At 41.7% G+C, this 21544-nt stretch overlaps 1 protein-coding gene across 5 annotated transcripts in view; it reads right to left on the bottom strand.

Moving 5' to 3' along the window:
- Window positions 1-20324, bottom strand: part of LOC148033482 (arogenate dehydratase/prephenate dehydratase 6, chloroplastic-like) — a 29783-nt gene extending 9459 nt beyond the window's left edge. For 2 of the 5 annotated variants that reach the window (XR_015691315.1, XR_015691314.1), the window contains exons 1-11: window positions 19998-20324; window positions 18910-18977; window positions 18743-18835; window positions 18465-18665; window positions 18239-18319; window positions 17994-18089; window positions 17527-17604; window positions 17223-17312; window positions 1281-1354; window positions 1108-1189; window positions 818-985 (exon numbers count right to left, since the gene is read on the bottom strand). Coding sequence is in view for 3 of the 5 variants with exons in the window: in XM_087681416.1 (XP_087537542.1) it covers window positions 1108-1189; window positions 1281-1354; window positions 17223-17312; window positions 17527-17604; window positions 17994-18089; window positions 18239-18319; window positions 18465-18665; window positions 18743-18835; window positions 18910-18977; window positions 19998-20208 (1074 nt within the window). In the remaining 2 variants the exon portion in view is untranslated. The remainder of the gene's footprint in view (window positions 1-817; window positions 986-1107; window positions 1190-1280; window positions 1355-17222; window positions 17313-17526; window positions 17605-17993; window positions 18090-18238; window positions 18320-18464; window positions 18666-18742; window positions 18836-18909; window positions 18978-19997) is intronic. The other 3 variants (XM_087681416.1, XM_087681415.1, XM_087681414.1) reach the window with 2 other exon arrangements.
- Between the last annotated feature and the right edge of the window lie 1220 nt (window positions 20325-21544).

Here is a 21544-nt window from a genome sequence, read left to right on the forward strand (position 1 = left end):
GCAAACACATGGGCAACCAATAAACCTGCCATGCATTTCCCCATGCAACAGCAAATGCCATCATGGTTAGAGGATTGGAGGAGAGGCTGTTGCAAACACAAATGATCCTAGCAATAAGAGGCTAAAATGCAGCAGCTGTCCTCCACTTATTTTTGAACTAGACCACTGTACCTTTTCTGGAAGAGACCTGGCCATTTGATACCATGTCAAAGAGCTGAGCACTGTGATACCAAGCACCATTTAAGGGTATAAAGGGAATGAATGAAACTACATAGCAACGAATCATGAGATACGATTGCTACACAAAGAGGCCTGAAAGGCAAAAGCTTCAGATATGCCTACAGCAAGCTATCTCCACAGAAAGGAAATGGAACTCACAAGAAAGACATCACACAGAATATGCTGCTCACAACACTGTCATGGTACTATGTTTGCTCATCAGGACCTATGGCGGCATACTCCTATAAATGGGCAATGGCGCTCACATGTAAGAGAGAACCACATGGAATACCCTGCTAATGGTATTGTTGTAGCAGACAGCATATTTGTCCAAGCAAGAGATGACTACACAAAATATGTTGCCAACAAAATTTTTGTGGAATACACCAAATTTATTCAGGTAGATCTACTGGTTCCTTAAGTCATGCCTCACTTGTGATTATGTTTAGAGGTTTGACTGCTAAGCCCATAAAAGCGTCCCTTGCCAACTCTATTCTTTCTCCTCACTAGGCAATCCTAATTACAGACACCACACATGTTTGGCTACATGTTTTAACTGGTAGCAACCAACATGCATCTCATTTCTCACATTGGTTACCTCATTTCTCACATATTGGCTCTACTATTCGTTCTTTGTCTCTGACTACAAAGCACCACCACTGTATCTCATCCTTTATTACACATCTCACGTATGTTCCAAAATTGTCAGGGTGTTCAGTTTCCAGCAAATAGTTGTGCTCTGAAAACAGAATGCTTGGTAACATCACTGTCACATCCAGACATGAACACAAGATCAATCAACTCTCATGATGACTGCATAGCATAAACTAGATAAGACTAATGAGCTCTAGCATAGGAGTAAATGCAGGTGTGCAATGTATAACTGACCTGCAAATGTCGTAGAGCATTTTGGGCACGCTGATCAGCCATTGATGCTTCAAAGTCCACAAAGAAGAGATAATCAAAATACCTGTCAGGAATATCCACACTCATCCTTCAGAATATAATGACAAGTGAGAAGTGTGTCTTCATTGTGATCTCTGAGGTGTACTTGCACTTACACTGACTTGGCAGCCCCATTATTGCTATCATCCACAATGCGCAGAGGACGTTTTCGTAGGGGTCTGCTTTCAATCTGACAACAGTCCAAACAAGTTGTAAAAATCTTTCATTACATCTAAAGTGACAAAAGCTAAATATACAGAGGATCAAAGTTGAAAAGCGGGCTATAGCTTCTATTATGGAAGACTAATGGTGGCATAACAAAAAAATTTACTCATTAATACCACTTCTTAATCACTGAACAACATGCATTTTTCCTACATAAACATTTCCAACAGCTGAAATTACAGCACATGGAAACTAAATAAGTATATACTACACACTGAACGAAGTGCTTGAGACAACCAACACCATATTAACATGGGTACGGAGCCCAGGCCTTGGTATATATAAGATATCAGATGTCAGATCAGCAAATATCAAGCAGTGCCCCTTGCCAAAAACACACATTCGTGGCTATTGCAATGAATCCCTGTTTCATGGCACCTTTTGCCAACATTTCCACAGGTGGCTTGTCTCATGGGAGTCTTCCAATGGCTAAGAGGCTAAGAACCCTTGCACCCTTGCTATAAACACACACTAAGTGGATGTTCTACAGATCTGTGCAGGTTTTCCCAGCAGCTTAGCTTCGATATTCAAATTATTTCGGCCAGCGTGCAGAGATTAAAGTTTTCACATCAGAAATCAGGATGTCCCATTGGAAAGTAGGGTTTTGCTGGTGCTGGTCTTTAGGGTTGACAGCTTCTACAAAGGGAAATTGGTTAGGAAACTGGGAGCCGTAATTTGATGCAATACAATTTGATATTCTCTGACAGGCAACACTATGACAAGCTAAAAACTGATTCATCCTTCAAAGTCTTGCTTCAAACTATGATTTACACATCAAAAGAAAGAGCAGAGAGAAATAACCCATATAAGAGTCTAAATACTAGACATCAAACCACATTGACTTGGCACAACCAGTCCCTTTCAAGGAAGACTATTTCCATGACCCATCCAAAGAAGTAGAGTGACAGCTAGCTTGCAAAAATGATATCACATACAATCCAAAACAATATAGACTCTCTGCGGCGCAACCAGATAATGGCCAATAACTGTAGCAGTCCAGACACCCAGGCCATCAGCCTTCTATCAAGCATAACCACCTTCCATGGGTCAACTGCCAGAAGTCACCACACAAAAAAAGCACCTTGGTACTGCATGTAGTGTTAGGCCAAACATCTGTCTACCCTCACCCACATGACACCTGACTCTGTTGGGGTAAAGGCCTGGTCCAACCCCCGTGTATAGTACACACACATTGTACACATGAATGCACCCTTACATGCCCCAAGTATAAATACATTTTATTCTTTGTGTACCAACACATTGTTGGTACACTCTTATTGAATCGTACTTGACTCTGCTCTCTCTCTCTCTCTCTCTCCAGCTGTCACTCACGCTCACTCCTCAAACTTCCATCACTCTCAACTAAGCTCCCTAACAACTGGTATCAGAGCTTACGGTACAAGATCATCAGGCATGCAGGGAGTCCACTGGAGTTTGTAACCAGTCGGGCGACCACACTGCTGACCAGCGTGACCTGTCTCCACCAGGGGGCGGCATCCACAGGCAGGCGTGGACCAGCGCAAACAGTAGTTCAGGCGACTTGATGTGGTGACGAACAGGAGTCTGCTGGGCGCACAACAGGTGGCATGTTGGGCTGACGGCAGGCAGAAGACCACGCGTGCAAGGAGCAACCAGGCGTGTTGGTCACAGGCTGGCAACGGGCAAGCGGCAACGGGCAAGCGGCGACGTGCTGGCGACGGGCAGCAGACGACCCAGCGATAGGCATGGTGTCAGTTGCGACGCGATGCGACTGCAGGTCAACGGAACCCCCTCCCCGTCATATTTTTTCTAAAAAAACAGTGTTTTTTTAAATCCCTTTCATCCCCTTCCTCTGACGGGGTTCACATGTGGAAGCATAGTTTTCAGATCTGTGCAAATCTCGCCCGAAAAATTGGGGCTTCTCCCAAATTTCACATCACTTATGCCCGTCACTGATTTTGAAGTCCGGAATTGCAAACATTGCGTGTGGTGACCTCAATTAATTTGGGGATTTTGCCAAATTAGTCAAAATTTTGCTCCTTTGAGCAAAATTTCTTGGCATTGGATCCCAGAAATTTGGGGCTTTTCATGTATTGGCAAAGTTTTGCTCAGCTGGGTCAGATTGGCTGACATTTATGCAATTTTGGACTTGAAATTTTGGGGATTTGCGCAGAATTCGGTAAATTTCTGATTTTTGACCGTGTGGTGGCTGGTTCTAGTACAAACAGCAGAGATTTATTTCTGGTTGAGAAAGAACAGTAGTGTATTTTTCTGGTTCAGCTTGTGCTTCTGCAGTTTAGTGCATTTACTCGTGTTCGTGATAAAATGGCTACAACTTCTTTCAGTTCAGACATCAAGAGTTTAATGGAAATCAAACGGTTTGATGGACCGTATGCAAGGCATTTTGTTTCTAAAGGATTGTGAGGATGCGTTGCAGGAAGATAACCCCGCACTAATATCTAATGCAGATTGGGCCAGAGTAAATAAAAAGGATGTGGCTTACATAAAGATGGGTGTCACTCATGACATTTTGACAGCCATTAAGGGTTTAGATACAAGTTATACAATATGGGAAACGCTGAAAACTGCCTACGAGATCACCACACCTGTTAATCAGGTGCATTTAATGCACAAGTTGGTGAATATGCGACTAGATGAGTCAAAGCCTGCAGCTGAGCACTTGCTTGCATTTACAAGGATTCTAAATCAGCTCAAAAATGTAAATTTGGACTTTGATGATAAGTTGAGGGCGATCTTCTTGATCATGACACTGCCTGACTCTTGGGAGACCTTGGTGGTTTCACTAAGCAATAACCCCAATCTCTCATATGATGGGGTGAGGGGTTCTATCTTGAATGAAGAAATTAGACGTATGTCTAGTGGAGAAGGCAACAACTCAGCTTATAATGTAAGAGGCAGGGTTGAAAAGAAAAATGCAAATGCAGAGCAAAGAAACAGGAGCAAGAGCAAAGGAAAGGAAAAGAGTAACATTACTTTCTATCTGATAGATGACGGAGAGTCAGAAAACTCAAAACGATGAAAAGCACGAGCCCTTCTCCTCCCAACCACGCCTAGATAAGTGCTGGCCCTCTGCCTGGATCCCTTTGCCAGCCGTCAACTTCCTGAAGTCCTACTATTCCTGGACTCCCTTACTCTCTAGGCTCTCCTTAACCCCGTTCGGGCGCCCAAGAGCTCGTGCATGTTCCCCTAGATTTACCTTAATGTGACATTAAATGTCACTTTTAATGTCACTTTCCATATTTATGACCTTAATGTGACATTAAATATCACTTTTAATGTCACATTAATGTCACATTTCCTTCCCCTTAAGAATCGGTTTCGTCCTCGAAAACGATACTTGGAAGGTCTAGCTGTAAATCGGGAAACCTTTTCTTTAAAGTACTTACTCGCTCCCATGTTGAGCTTTCTTCTGAACAATCTTTCCACTTAACCAAACATTCTTGATAAATAGTATTCCTTGTTCGCCTATTACGAACATTTAATATTTTTTCTGGTTCATGTGGATTAGATTGGTCATAGAATAACTCCTCAATATCATCATTTAAGATTAGATTATCCAAATCACCCAGCTTCTTCCTTAATTTACTTACATGAAAAACTGGATGTATTTTACTACCAGCAGGTAGTTGGAGCTTGTAAGCCAATTCTCCCACCCTTTTAAGTATTATGAAAGGACCACAATACCTTGGTGAAAGCTTTGGACAATGTCCCTTTTTCATAGTTTTAGTTTGTTCAGGCACCTTAAGATAGACCAATTCTCCTTCTTCAAAGGAGATGTCTCTTCGGTGAGGATCTGCATATGCTCTAGCTCTATTTTGAGCTTTTTTAATATTTTCTTGAGCAAATTTTAACATACTATTCATATCTTCCAAAAAATCTTTAGCTGCCTGAACCTTTTCCTTATGCAGTCCTACTGCAAAAGGAGCTCTGGGCTGAAACCCATACATTAACATAAATCGACTATATCCAGTGGAAGAGTGCTTGGCACTGTTATATGCAAACTCTGCTATCGGCAAATACTCTTCCCAATTAGTTTGCCTTTTACTTACATATGCCCTAAGCATATCTTCAAGAATTTGGTTAACCCTTTCAGTTTGCCCATCTGTTTGCGGGTGATCCGCCGTACTCATGCTAAGTTTAGTATCCAATTTCCTAAATACCGCACGTCAAAAATGGCTATCAAATTTTCTATCCCGATCAGAAACTATATTTGCCGGAAGGCCATACAATCGGTATATGTTCTCTACGAACAATCTAGCCAATTCTGGTGTTTTAACATCAGTTGAAGTTGGAATAAACCTAGCCATTTTGGTTAACCTATCCACAATCACCCACACAGAGTCGTGCCCCCTCTGTGTTCTAGGTAAAGCAACAATAAAGTCCATGGAGATACTCTCCCATTTTCCCGAAGGAATTTCTAATGGATGGAGAAGTCCTCCCATTTTTAATTTTTCAGCTTTATTAACCTGGCATTTATTACATTTGACCACATAGTCAAGGACGTCCTTATTCATTCCAGGCCAATAGAACTGCCTTTTAATAAGACTATAAGTCTTATTAACTCCTGGATGTCCCGCACTAGGGGTATCATGACACTCAAAGAGTATCTGGCGCCTTATTTCTGTATCTTTCGGGACACATACCCTACCCTTGTAGAGTAGATAACCATTATCAATGGTAAAATTCTTCCACTTGAATCTAGTTTGAGCAACCCCTGATGCTCCATTTCCTTGTTGAACATCCTCAGATATTCCTTCCTCAGTAGAAGCACTTTCATTTGGATCCCCATTTTTTATTGCTTCCCATATGTTGGAGTATACCGGATCAACCTGGCATTTCCCTTTTAAAGATTCAAGCAAATTGGAAGTGAACTGAGTAAAACTCAATTCATTAATGATGGGCATTCTGCTGAGTGCATCAGCTACTATATTATACTTTCCCTTTCTATATCTTATCTCATAGTCGAACTCTTGGAGGAGTTCGGCCCATCTGGCTTTACGCCCATGTAAATCTGGTTGATCATTAAGCTACTTAATGCTTTCATGATCCGATAAAATCAAAAGTTTGGCACCATACAAATAGTGCCTCCATTTCTTCATTGCATGTACTATTGCATACAGCTCCCTCTCATAAACAGAATAATTCTGTTTTGCACGATCTAATTTCTTGCTTTCAAAAGCAACTGGTCGACCTTCTTGTAACAAGACCGCGCCTATTGCCTTATCACTGGCATCAGCTTCAACCACAAATGGTTTGTTGGGATCCACTATTAATAATACTGGAGCTGTAGCAATAGCTACCTTAAGTTTTTGAAAACTTTCATTTTGGTCTGTTCTCCAATTAAAACTTTTCCCTTTTCCTTTAAGTTGGTCTGTCATTGGGACAACTATTTTGGCATAATCTCGAATGAATCTACGATAAAATCCAGATAAACCTAGGAAGATCTGCAGCTCTTTCAGGTTCCTTGGAGGTGGCCATTCAATAATTGCCCTTACTTTTTCTGGATCCATGTTGATTCCCTCTTTCGAGATAATATGCCCTAGATATTTGACCTCTTGTGCAAAGAATTCACATTTAGTTTTCTTCGCATAAAGGGAATGTGTTCTTAACAGTTGGAATACTAACTGTAAGTGTTCCAAATGTTCTTCTCTTGATTTGCTAAAGATCAAGATATCATCCAAGAAGACTACTACAAAATGTCCTAGATAGGGCCGTAAAACACTATTCATCAGCTTCATAAAGGTAGCTGGTGCATTAGTGAGGCCAAAAGGCATCACCAAAAAATCATAATGCCCGTATCTAGTACGAAATGCCGTCTTGGAAACATCTTGTGCCTTAATTCTTATTTGGTGATAGTCTGATCTTAAATCTATCTTTGTGAAGAATTTTGCCCCTTGCAATTGATCAAAAAGATCTTCCATTCTAGGCATAGGAAATTTATTCTTCACCGTTATTTTATTAAGTGCTCTATAGTCAACACAAAGTCGCATAGAACCATCTTTTTTCTTTACCAATAAAATTGGTGAAGCCCAAGGTGAATTACTAGGTTGAATAAATCCTTTATCCAGGTAATCCTTAATTTGTCTTTTAACTTCTTGATGCTGTGTTTCACTTAACCTATACGGTGGTTTCGAAATTGGGTGTGTATCCTTATTTATATCAATTGGGTGATTTATTTCACCCCTATCAGGTGGAAGGCCACTTGGTAAATCAGAAGGAAACACATCTTTAAAATCATCTAACAAACTGTTCAATTCATTATTAACATTCAATTCACAAACATAAGAAAATTGTTGCTTAATATTACAGAAAGTAAAAGTATTCTGTACAGGAAGAGACCATAGCATATATACCTCACAAACTTCCTTCTTTAGCAGCTTCTGAACTTCAGTAGAACACAACAAAGGATTATCAGATACTTCATGTTCACCTTGAATGACAAAAGTCTTACCATCCCTTTCAAATTCCAGTGTGTTATGGTGATAGCTACGTTTTAAGGATGGTTCCAATCCCCATAGCCACTCCCTCCCTAGAGCAATATCAGCTCTTTCCATGTTCATTATTTGAAAATCAAGCTTATCTTTATATCCTTGAATCTCGATTTCCAAATTGGATACCATTGTATCCCATATTTTATTGTCTTGGCCTTGCATCATACGAACAACATATTGATGCTCACTGTTTTGTTAGGGAAGTTTCAATTTTTTGACAAGTGCATAATTTATAAAATTATGTGTGGCAGAGTCATCAATCATGACTCTAACCCTTTTTCCAGCTATCAATCCATGTACTCTAAGTAAATCATGTGGCCCAAAAGTAGGCTACCACATAGAAGTTGACATACAACACTTATGTTGTACATCCATGTGCAAGACCTCTAAAGATTTATACTTTTCATGGCCCTTTAATTCTAAGGTCTGCACTACATGGATTTGTTTTTCTTTTCCCTTGCCCTTGTCCTTATCTTTTCCTTTATCTTCCCCCTTTTTCTTTTGAGGGCAATTCCAAGCCGCATGGTTAGGGGATAGGCAATTAAAACACAATTTTTCTTTTTTGGCCTTATCAAAGTCATCAGGACTTAACTTTGGCCTCATATATGGTTTATTTTCAAAAGGTTGTTTTCTACCCTTTAAAAATGGCATTTTTCTTTTAAATTTGCCCACAAATTTTGAGGTTTCCAATTCCTTAGACTTGGGCTCCGTATCAGTGAGACTAGTGAGTGTACCTGGACGCGTACTATCTTCATAAATTAATGCAAATTTAATTGCCTCTTCAAGCGTCTTAGGTAAACTCCGTTTTACTTCCTTTTTACAGGCTTTATCCAGTCCCCTAATGAATCCTCTTGTTTTTTGGAATTCATCAATTCCTTCTAGTTTGAGGATTATCTCACGATATTCCTCCAGATATGTCAGCAGGGGTCTTCCCTTTTGTCTGACATAATCCCAATCTTCCCAATTTCGTTCCATTTCATTTTCAGGAAGAAATTCTTTTAAAAAGACGGATTCAAATTGAGCCCAAGTTTCAGGTATTTTATTCGCCTCCTTTAAAGTTCGCCACCACTTATATGCTTTGGGCCCCAAAGTTAAACTAGCCTCCAGTGCTTGGAGATGTGGTGGAGTATTTTTTAATTTATGTAAATCTTCCCATTTTTGGAGGAAATTAAAGATTGTGTCTTTATTCCTATCTTTTTCCTCCCCGTAAAATTGAGGTGGTTTCATATCCTTTAAAACTGGATTATCCCTCAATTTATGGTAAGTTTGGGGTTCCCTAGGATCTCGCATAGTCACATCTAAATCTTTCGATGAAGATGGGACATCCGAGGTTTCTATCTTATTTTTATCTCTTTCCAACAATAAAGTTAATTGAGATTTTATTTCAGTAAGTGTTTGGGTTAAAAATTCCATTTGAACCCCCTGAGTTTGCACCCGAGCAATAAGATCGTCGAATTGCTCTTGCGTGGCAAAAAATTCTTCCCATTGTTCTTCTTGTATGTCTGGTTCATGGGGATCTACCATAGGTTGATCCCCGGAACTAGAACTTTCCATTACCCTTTCTTTCCCTTTTTCTGCCATTAATACACTGGAATTGGAAAGCAAAAATAAGAAATTTGCATACAAGTAAAGTACTTCCCTGATTTTTAATGGCAGGCTGTGGTTGCTGGTTTGGAAAGAAATCCGAAGAGTAAGAAACAGATTGTATCTTCCCGGATTAGAACAGTGAAGTAATCATACTGGAAATTCAATTTCCTGACTTCAGTCGTATTTGACATTCTTCTGTCCCTCTCACAGCAGTCGCAGTCATATCCGTCTCAGGAACAGTCGCATTAACCCGTCAGCAGTAATCGTGACAGAATCACGTTTTTTTTTATGACCCACGTCAGATGCTGGCGGCTCCACACCTGATCTGGTCCTCGCGACCCTGGTACTCGTGACCCACGTTTTTTTCTTTTTCTTTTTCTGCCCGTAACGTTGGATGTCACATTAATGTGACGTGGCGCTGCGCTTCTCTTTTGTTTTCCTTCACGGCCCGTTCCGACGGCCCGTCCCGTCGCGTTTTCACTACACCAGGTACTCACGCGATGTGACGTGGCACTTCTCCCCCTCGTTTTTCTTCACGGCCCGTCGCCTGGTGCTCACGCGACGTTACAAAGACTGACGGCCTGACGGATTTCTAATAATAGGCGAACGATTAACGATCTGAAACATAGGCTCTGATACCAATGATAGATGACGGAGAGTTAGAAAACTCAAAACGATGAAAAGCACGAGCCCTTCTCCTCCCAACCACGCCTAGATAAGTGTTGGCCCTCTGCCTGGATCCCTTTGCCAGCCGTCAACTTCCTGAAGTCCTACTATTCCTGGACTCCCTTACTCTCTAGGCTCCCCTCAACCCCGTTCGGGCGCCCAAGAGCCCGGACGGTCATTCTCGTGCATGTTCCTCTAGATTTACCTTAATGTGACATTAAATGTCACTTTTAATGTCACATTCCATATTTATGACCTTAATGTGACATTAAATATCACTTTTAATGTCACATTAATGTCACACTATCTCTGTGGTTGGAAGGGCCACAAGAAACCTAATTGCAGGTATTACAAGAAGGAACAAGAGAGAAAGAAAAATGCAAGAGATAAAAAGAAGAAGGAAGATAAGACAGATGCATCTGAGGCAACCAAAGGCAAAGAAAAGGCCAATGCTCTAATGTGGTCATAGAGAAGCTTTCAGATACAGAGGCTGATGTATTATGTGTAGTTGATTATGATGCCCTTGTATGTCACATGCAAGATACCAAGGCTGATGTGATTGATACACTCTTGTCAGTTGATGATGGTATCACTCAGACTTGGATTGTAGACTCCAATGCCTCTTTCCATGTAACTCCTTACTTGGAGTGTTTTGCTATGTTCAATGCAAGCACTTATGGAAAGGTGTATCTTGGAAATAACCATGCTTGCAGCATTGATGGGATTGGCACTGTACACTTGTCTTTAGACGATGGTCAAGAGCTTGTGCTGAAAGATGTCAGATATGTGCCTGGCATTAAAAAGAATTTACTATCTGTTGGTCAACTTGACTTGCATGGCTACTCCACACTGTTTGGTGGTGGTTTGTGGAAAGTGAAAAAGGGTTCCATGCTGATTGCAAAAGAAACCAAGAAGGGCACTTTGTATTATTTGCACTGTAAAGCCTTGACTGGCAAGTTTGTTGCAGTTGCTGAAATTTGCAGCCACTTGGAGTTATGGCATAAGAGATTAGGCCATATGAGCCAAAAAGGACTTGATGTCCTTACCTCTCTGAAGAGGGTTGATGGAAAAGGCTCTAAACTTGACTTTTGAAATGAGTGTCAATTTGGAAAGCAAATAAAAATTTCATTTTACTCTGGTGTCTCTCGTAAGTCCAATGTTTTGAACTTAGTGCATTCTGATGTATGTAGTATGCCCGTAAAATCATTGGGTGGTGATGCATATTTTGTCTCCTTTATTGATGACTGTTCCAAGAAGATTTGGGTTTACTTGCTGAAAAAGAAAGTGAAGTGTTTGCGGTTTTTAAAACTTTTCATACATTTGTGACCACTCAGACAGGTAGAAAGCTGAAATACTTAAGGACTGATAATGGGGGTGAGTTCATATCGATTGAATTCAAGTCCTTTTGTGACTTGCATGGTATTAAGAGGGAGCTTACAGCCCCTTACAGCCCTACTTCAAATGGGATGGCTGAAAGATATAATAGGACTTTATGTGAAAGAGTGCGATGCATGCTGTCCACTGCTAATCTCCTTCATGAATTTTGGGGAGAGGCACTCAAAACCACGGTTCACACTTGCAACCGCTCTCCAAACAGGTCCTTAAATAATGGCATCCCTAAGGAGGTTTGGTCTGGCAAATCGGCCTCATATGACCATTTACGCATATTTGGCTGTAATGCTTTTGTGCATGTTAGGGATGAGCTGAGGAACAAACTTGACCCAAAATCTACCAAAGGCATTTTCATGGGCTATGGTGATGAGGGTGAATTTGGCTACAGAGTGTGGTTACCTCAATCCAAGAAAATTATTCGCAGCCGTAATGTTGTGTTTAATGAGGCAAAACTGCTGAAAGGTACTTTAGCCTCTAATGAAGATATGAAAAATGTGAAATTTCAAAGTTTGCAGCCACCTATTACTTCAAAAAATGAGCCTCATGGTACTGTACCACAAGCTGAAACTAATGATCAGTCGATTATTTTTTAGCCAGATGATGATGGACGGCAAACAAGAGTGCAAGGAGGTCATGGACAACAAGATAGGCTTGCTGATTATGAAAATGCAAGTGCTAGTAATGAAAACGAAGGTGTTGTGCAGCATGAACAGCATGCTGAAAATGGCTTATAGCAGCCAATAAATGCTGAAAATAATATACCTCCAGATGTAGACCCAATTCCTAAAAATGTTGATCGCTGGGTACGCAGGTCTACACGCATAAGAAGGCAACCACATTGGTTTGACGACTCCTTGCATTATGTGATGCTTACAGATGAGGGTGAGCCTCTTACATGCAAAGAGGCCAGGTCTACACACATAAGAAGGCAACCACATTGGTTTGACTCCTCCTTGCATTACGTAATGCTTACAGATGAGGGTGAGCCTCTTACATACAAAGAGGCCAAGTCATGTGAGTTCAGTAGTAAGTGGGAGCTAGCTATGCAGGAAGAGATTAAATCTCTATATGCAAATGATACTTGGAATCTTGTGTTGTTGCCCAAAGGAAGGAAGCCAAATGGGTGTACAAAGTAAAGATAGTTGATGGGAAACCCAAGTACAAGGCGAGATTGGTTGCCAAAGGGCATTCACAAAAAGGAAGGGATTGACTTCCAAGAGGTCTTCTCACCTGTTGTGAAGATGAACACTCTACATGTGCTTTTTGCTCTCACTACTATATTGGACTTAGAACTATATCAAATGGATATAAAAACAGCTTTCTTGCATGGTGATATTGATGAGGAAATCTACATGAAACAGCCCGAGGGCTTTGTAGTTCCTGAAAAAGAGCAAATGGTGTGTAAACAAAAACGCAGTTTTATATGTGGATGATATGTTGCTAGCTGGGAAAAGAAAGACTAGCTTGGAAGCTTTCAAAAATCAGCTGAAATCAGCCTTCTCCATGAAAGATTTGGGGAATGTAGAGCGTACTTTGGGCATGAGGATTCGTAGAGATAGAATGCAGAAATTGTTGTTTTTATCTCAAGAAAAGTACATTGAAAAGGTACTGGACAGATCTAACATGGCTGAAGCTAAGTCTTTTGGGGTACCCTTACCTCCTTATCTTAAGCTTAGCAAAGCCAACAGCCCAAAAGATGACATGGAAATGCTATGAAAGGAGTTCCTTATGCATCAGCTTGTGGCTCTCTTATGTATGCTATGGTTGCTACTCGTCCAGACATTGCTCATGCGGTGGGAGTTGTTAGCAGGTTTATGTCAAATCCTGGCAAAACACCTTGGGAGGCTGTCAAGTGTATTCTTCGATACCTAAAGGGTACACAAAGCAAGTGTATTTGCTATGGGTAGGGTGCACTTAGTTTGCAGGGTTATTGTGATGCAGACATGGCAAGTGACTTGGACACTCATAAGATCCACCAGCGGGTATGTCTTTGCAATTGCTGGTGGGGCTGTGTCTTGGTGCTCCAGGTTACAGAACATCGTTGCACTCAGTACCATTGAAGCTGAATACATATCAGCTACCGAAGCTTCTAAGGAAGCTATATGGTTGAGCAGACTTGCAGAGGATCTCGGCATGTCTATGGATACTGCAGTTTTGGGATGTGATAGCCAGAGTGTTGTGTATCTAACTAAGAATGCCATGTATCATTCACACACGAAGCATATAGATGTGCGATATCACTTCATCAGACAAATTCTGGAAGATGGTCAACTCACATTAACCAAGATCAAAACACAAGACAACCGTGCAAATGTTCTCACTAAAAGTCTAAGCAAAGCTCAGCACAAGCATTGCATACAACTAGTGGGAATTGGTTAGTTAGAGGTTCACATCAGACCTTTAAGTGGGAGGTTGTTGGGGTAAAGGCCCGATCCAACCCCCGTGTATAGTACATGCACATTGTACACGTGAGTGCACCCTTACATGCCCTAAGTATAAATACATTTTATTCTTTGTGTACCAAAACATTGTTGGTACACTGTTATTGAATAGTACTTGACTCTACTCTCTCTCTCTCTCCCTCCAACCGTCACACTCACGCTCACTCCTCGAACTTCCATCTCTCAGCTTCGCTCCCCAATGGGGTAAAGGCCCAGTCCAACCCCCATGTATAGTACACACACATTATACACGTGAATGCACCCTTACGTGCCCTAAGTATAAATACATTTTATTCTTTGTGTACCAACACATTGTTGGTACACTCTTATTGAATCGTACTTGACTCTGCTCTCTCTCTCTCTCTCTCTCTCTCTCTCTCTCTCTCTCTCTCTCTCTCTCTCTCTCTCTCTCTCTCTCTCTCTCTCTCTCTCTCTAGCCGTCACACTCTCACATTCTCATGCTTACTCCTCGAATTTCCATCACTCTCAGATGAGCTCTCCAACAGACTCATCTTTCCATCCCTCTAGCACATCCAAACATGCTTTCAAGGGCAAGTTATCTTACTCTGTCTTGGTCAAGCCTTATACAGCATGTGTTGGTTACTGACCTTGCATCTTGCAGATGGGCACAGTTGACCAACAACCATGTAGCTCATGATAGGACTGTGCAAATTAACCTTGACAATAAACTCCAAGAGTTTAAAATATTTGACCAAGATGACCTAAAGGTCAAATTGGCCAAATACCAGCAATTACTTGCCAATTTTGTGAAAACCAAATGTCCCAAATCTGATGATGACCAAATCACCTTGTTTGATAACAAGTCGTCACCCAAAGACTTCAAATTCCTGCAACAAGTCATTTCTGCCAACCTTCTACAAGTCTCAAGTAGTAGTTATTGCATTACACAGACCTATTTGACCAAAGTCCATAAGAAACCCTCTTTGCCATCTTCAAAGGGGGCCTTTGTTTCCTCTCCCCAAAAGGGGAAGCAAGGGAAAGGCAAGAACAATGCCTGATCTAAAAAGACTAGAGATGAGTAAGGTAACTCCCAATCAAGCCTAAAACCAGCTTGGCAAAATGTTCCCAAGTAGAACAAGTTTTGCCAGCACAAAAAGGCAGGTCATTTCAACAATGAGTGTTGATTTCAAGCCAAGAGCACCCATCCCAAAAACCCCCCTAAAAAGACCTCAGCCCCACTTGCTGCAGTTATGTTAGAGGATCGTCTCCTTGATGGGCAATGGGAAGGCGGAGGGTCGTCTGGCAGTCAGGCATGGGTAGCGGGCAGGTGGATGCAGCTGAGCAGCACAGGCAAGTTTCCAGGCAGTATGGGCAGCCAGGCAGGCAGCAGTCAGGCAACAGGCATTGCTTTCTTGCAGCCTATTTATGCTGCTTGGCCCATGTGGTCTTGTACTTTTCTATCAAACATTGTGAGGTTGGTTGAGTGAATAATCCCATCACTCACTGTGTACATACTGTGCTTTCAGAGTTGAGTCTTCAGCCACCCCTGCCCCTGCCCATCTTGTCCTGCACCCCAGCCCTACCCCTGCCCTGCACCTGCACCCAATCCGCCCTTACAATCCAGTCCCTCCCTGCCCCTGCAATCCATACTCACCCAGCCCCTGCAATCCATACTCACCCACTGAATACATACTCTGCTTTCAGAGTTGAGTCTTCAGCCGCCCCCGCCCCTGCCCATCTTGCCCTGCACCCCAGCCCTACCCCTGCCCTGAACCTGCACCCAATCCGCCCTTACAGTCCAGTCCCTCCCCGCCCCTGCCTGCATACTATCCCACCCCTGCCCCTGCCTGCATATTGTCTTGCCCTGTCCCTGCTTTTAGCCCCACCTTGCCTCTACCTACAGGCCATCCCACCCTGCCCCTGCCTGCAGCCCTGCAATCCTGTCCCCCTTGTGGGGTTTGTGTAATACAGACCCAAGGAGGGAAGGGGAACATCTTGGAAAGCTGCTCAGATAGCTTCCCCTTTAGGTCTTAGTAGTACAGATGTAGATAAAGAAAAACTTTGCTGCAGCAGTCAGCCTTCAGACACCTTCGGTCCCCCTACCAGCCGTAAAGCCTTCACCATGGGAATCTTACCTGTTACAAGAGCTGAAAAAACTTCAAGGGAAGTTAGAAGCAAGTCTGACTCTATATTCTGTGTGTCAAGATAAAAAACTATGACTAATGACTTCAATTGGAAGCATCTTCTAAAACAATCCTCAAACTTGAATTCTGTAAATTTATGGATGTTGTGTGTAAAAAATTCATTGGTGAGGGTTCCCTCTACAGTTCAGATGGATCCTGCACGTCACAACATGAAAGTTAAATCTTGACAGATAGTTAAAGGTCATTATTCTTAGATATTCCTAGCACCAACAAGTAGAATTGAATTCAAGGGAAACCTTAGAACCTAGACAACTGTCCCAATTTTGCACTCGGGCTTGTCAATATCTTCTACTTTTCCAAGTTCTCATCATACGGTTAGAAAATTGCCATTTGCAAGAGTACTTTCCTCTTGAGCTTTGAAAGCCTCTTTCGGTACAAACACATCTCAATTTATGTATGTCACTTTTACACACTTTGCTCTCCAAAAAGCAGAATCAGGTCTTACTATGTAGCCAAGTATCTCAACGATTATTATTAACTCCTGAGTCAAGTCTGCCCTTATTATCATTAACATTACTTTAGGTCCATCTCTTGGAATTTCCAAGTCCTGTTTTGCAAAAGTTTAAATCTAACTACTCTCCTCTTATTACCATCAACATGACATAAGGCAATATCTTGGGATTCCCCACTCTTGTTTTGCACAACTTTGAATTTATCTAATCAGTAAGAGACATCAATGGAAACCACACTGGACCTGATTGTTAACCCTCAGCCATTCAACAAGCTTTACCAGACAAATGACGAGTTGGCATGTGCAACTTCCAGGCATAAAGTTTGACTACCTTTTTTTTCCAAGTCTTAAAGTGATTTCAGCAGCTTTAGTTGTCCCAGGATGTCTAAAGATTTCCAAAACACTTGATAACTATATCACATTCAAATATTTGGTCCCAAGACTAGTGCATTCCCTGGTTGACCTAGATTGCCAGCCAGTAAATCCTATTGAGGTTATATGGCTCTGTTGAAAACTTTTTCCCTCTTGATAAAGTACTTCCAAATTACGTGGGTATGCATCATCCACATTGCATCTTGTAGAACAAAACTTTCACTTTTGACACAGCACTGCAGTAGCTTCAGCTAAGGAATAAGAATACCTTTGTCAAGTTCAAATCTCGTAAAGCAAACACTCCTAATGCTTTGAACAAAATACCAGGACCCTCCTCAAGCGTGAAGGTGATGCTTGTCTACATCATTGGGAACAAAAAACATTGACACACATTAATATTTGCATGTTTGAATACTATTAAAGGATTCTAAGAAACAAGCAGGCTGAGAGTCTGCTCACTGTAGTCTTACAATTCAGTAAGATCATTCTGCCAGAGCTCTTTCATTTTGTAATCTTGTTTCACAATGCAAGTACGTCATTAAGCTATAGATATATGCAATCTTGTTGCGCACCTTGAAAGGCCTATCAACACGAGGTATTATGGGTTCCCTTGCTAGCATGAGAAAACGTGTGACATTATCTTGATCATCCTGTATCAATAGCACCAAAAAATAATAGAAAAATCAACAAGCAACTTGTGCAAACTGACAAAATGTGTTAGAAAAACCAAAAATCTAGATAGTCTGATGGATGAAATGAAACAAAAAGTACACTTGTTGTGACCAAAAAAGATACTAACACGAACAAATTATGCAATGAATCTAAGTATCTAACTTCCAAGTAGATAAACTAACAATGCAATTGAAAGTATGCTTGTAACCAGAGGAGAGCCACCCCACATCGCAGGTGTTCAGGTGTGTGTGTCTTATCTCAGAAAAAAGGTATGCTTGTATCAAATAACAAGAAAGAACCAATACAATCTCCCCCAGACAATACATTCAAAAACAGACAAAACTGAACTTCATAAATGATTGAGAACCTGAATGCCATCAGCAAGAACCTCCAACCCATAAATTTCTGCTGCTCTGGTACTTGCCACAGCCCCCGTATCACGCAGGTTATGAGCAGCTATGAACTGAACATAACAAAGAAATGATGGGGAATCCCTTTAAACTGAGAAGATTATCCTGTGAAATTTTCAAGTCCTCAAAAATAACATGCCACAGTCATATGTAATGATGTAAACTTGGCAGAGGTGAGCTTTTCTTGCAAAGGTTCAGACACCTGTGCAGCACCTGCTGTATCGTCAACAGCTTCCCGGATTACATTCAATTTTGCGAGTGTGTTTTCACATTGAGCAAGAGCCTGTCCCTCATCCAAACACCCAACAAAAAGAAAAAGGAGCAAAAAGCATACATCTATCATTAATGATAATAATTCTTCAGGCTTCAGTAAAACCCTGATCCACTTGCCAAACATCAGTAGAAAGAAAATTTGCACATTTGATTACCTGCGGATGGCTGACCACCCTTCGAAGTTGTTCCTTTTTAACCCCTGGCATACCTAAGAGACAATGATGCACAGAGAGCTGGACCTCTCCCACTATATGAAGTCTGTGCCTGAGTAGCAAATCATAGTTTCTGTGGATGCTTCCACCTAAAGAATTTTCAATGGGCAAAACTGCCCTATCAACCACCCAAAGCTCCACGGCCTGCATGAAGATGAAAGTTACGCATAACACTACAACCTAATTATTACCTTGATAAAAATATTACAAAGATGCGTCACCTGAAAAGCAGCCTCAAACTGTTCACATGGAACTGCTTCACAATTTGGATAGGCTCTATTTGCAGCAGCCTCACTATAGGCACCTGGCACACCCTGAATTTGTAGAAACATCATAATTATTTGAGGGATGACTGGTGCAATTCCCACAACATTTCAAACAGCAATACCTGGTAAGCTACACGCAACGAAGATCCATGGGCAGGCTGGGGTGCCAAATCTGTCATCGACAAAGGTCCTGATAACAGGAAAAATATTCGAGATGAGAAAAACAACTGTGCAGCTTCAAGAGATTTGTTTACAACACAATGAGTCAAAAAAAGAACAGGGAACGATGTTAAGTGGTCTAGGCATGCTTAAAAAGATGCAAAACACACCGATCCCATGTCGCAATATACATATGCCGATGCCATACCTGATGTACATATGATGTGCATATCTAACACACATGTATGTATGCATGCATTGCCAACTTCAATGCATGTATGTATTGTATGGATGTACATGCAAGATTAAACTGCTATTTCAAAAGGATTACAACAGTCATAGACAGTCAGAAAAAAGATGTTAGCCAAACTTGATGATCTTCATCATAGCATTGGTGTTCTATATCAATCGTCCAGCCTATGCATGAAAATTCGAAGTTAAGATATGCAAAAAAGCATAATGCAACAAAGCCTCTCCATCAGACGTGGAACCACAGCAAACCAATAAGGCACAGTGTGCATGTAGCAACATGACCAGAAAACTGTCTGAAGCTCTGTAACCCGCAAAAAGCAGCTCAACCCCTTCATCCTATATGCAATACATGGTCGGAAAAACCATCTGAACCTCTATAACCAGCGAGAAGCAGCTCAATCCTTTCATTCTATTTGCAATCATTGCACTTGCCCAAAGGCTAAGGCAGAGGGTGCACGTCTCTACGATATACAAATGCAGCAGACATTTGTCTGAGCTGGGAAAACAGACACGCATAACAATAAACGATGCAGCCAGAAATTTGTCGGAGCTCGAGACAAAGGACAGCGCACAGCAGACGTTACACTGAAAGAAAATTGACCATTTCACAACAGCGACGGTATCAGACACAATGGATTGGACGTTTAAAGAATATTGCAAGCGCAGGAAAACGCTTGAATGTGTGCCATGAAAGAATTTCCAGGTGCCCCAAAAGCTTTCCAAAACCGAAAATGCACTTGCCATTATTCTGGCGTTGCAAAGAAAACCCTGCCGACAAGGAAGTGTTGCGGGCACCTACGGGGCAAGGCGATATAGCCAGACTCGTTGCCGTTGGAACTCTTGAGCTGCATACGGGCGTCCATGGTCTCTGCCTGGGAGGAGCCGGGCTGCATGATGCGCACGCTGAGGGAGGGGGTCTTGCAGGAGGACGAGGAAGAAGACGGAGCAATAGGAGGAGGCGGCAATAGAAGGGCCTGGCTGTGCTGCAGAGAAATACGATGCAACGCCATAGCTGTGCGGGGCCCTGTGGGTCAAGCCATGCTGCCTATGGTTTCCTCAAGATTAGTCTCCCTGGCAAGCCAAGCTGTGAAATCCTGCAGCCTTGAAAGTGTTTTACAACGTCGCTTCCTAAAACGATTTGAGAAAGTCAACCGATGATGCATTGGTCACTGTGGACCCCACTTCTTCTCTTATTTATTAGAGCCGCGACACACGCAACTAATGTGGAGATGCTGAACTAGCGCATCCACTCCTTTTCTCCGGGCCAAATCAATCTCCCAAAAAGGGGGTAGGGTATGGGGGCGTATAAAGTGACATTAATTATTAATTATTAAAGAGTGACAATTTAAAGTGGCATCCGCGGGTCAATAATGTGATAGCTAGGTGTGGGTTAATGGGTAGTGGAGAGGCATTCACATTGTCTAACTTCGATTTGATTCAAAATCCCCCACTCTTCCAACCTCTCTCCGTAATTATTTTAAAGCTCCTCTTCATCACGCTTCAGACGGCTTTTTTCACCACATATTTGCTTATTTTTGCTTCTGTATCTCACCCAAAGGGATCGAATGTCGCCAATTTTTGTTTGCATGTCAAGGGGGACTATGCACTTTGGTTGAGTATAAGAAATCAATATCTAAGCTTCCATGGAGGAAGAGCAGTTGATCTCTTCATAAGTGTCGCTCTATCAGCCCCTCTACCCAACAGATACTTCATCAACTGCATGGATTTGATTTCATCCCCCCCCCCCCCTCAAGACATGCTTGCATTGGACGTTAAACATTATTCCACCAATATGCTTTCTCTCGCTTTTTACCACCTAACAACTACTACCTAGCACTTGTCGAGCTCGTTAATCATGTACTACATAGTTTGCAAACTTGTAAAGCTTACTATGGGATCCAATGATGACTTTACTTGTGCATGGATGGAAGTTCAGCTCATAACCATGGTAATCCTCACAAGTTGTTGGCCTTATGCATGTTTATGCTTTAATTAGATTTATGAGATAGGTTCGAAATCCCCAAAGTAAGGAGGAGGATTTAGAACTTACATGGCACATTTATGATAACCCAAAATCAACCATATTCTCAAGAAATAATGAAAAAATGTCACCTTGATGTCATAGTGATGAGGGTGAATGTTGAATACCAAGGGTATGTGATCATTGCCCTTTTGGTGGATTTAATTTGGCTTGGGCTTGTTTTTTGGTTAGCATTGAAGCATCATGATGAGTTGGTGTTTTTTTTCTCTTTTTTTGAGTTAGAAATTCCATAGTTGCTCCGCCCCCCCCCCCCCAATAGGAACACTCAACTTCCATATAAATAAATTTGAAAAAGTGATTATGTT

Source organism: Lygodium microphyllum, chromosome 7 (genome assembly GCF_053477565.2).
Source record: "Lygodium microphyllum isolate KBCC chromosome 7, Lygodium_microphyllum_v1.1.10, whole genome shotgun sequence".
Taxonomy (NCBI): Eukaryota; Viridiplantae; Streptophyta; class Polypodiopsida; order Schizaeales; family Lygodiaceae; genus Lygodium; species Lygodium microphyllum.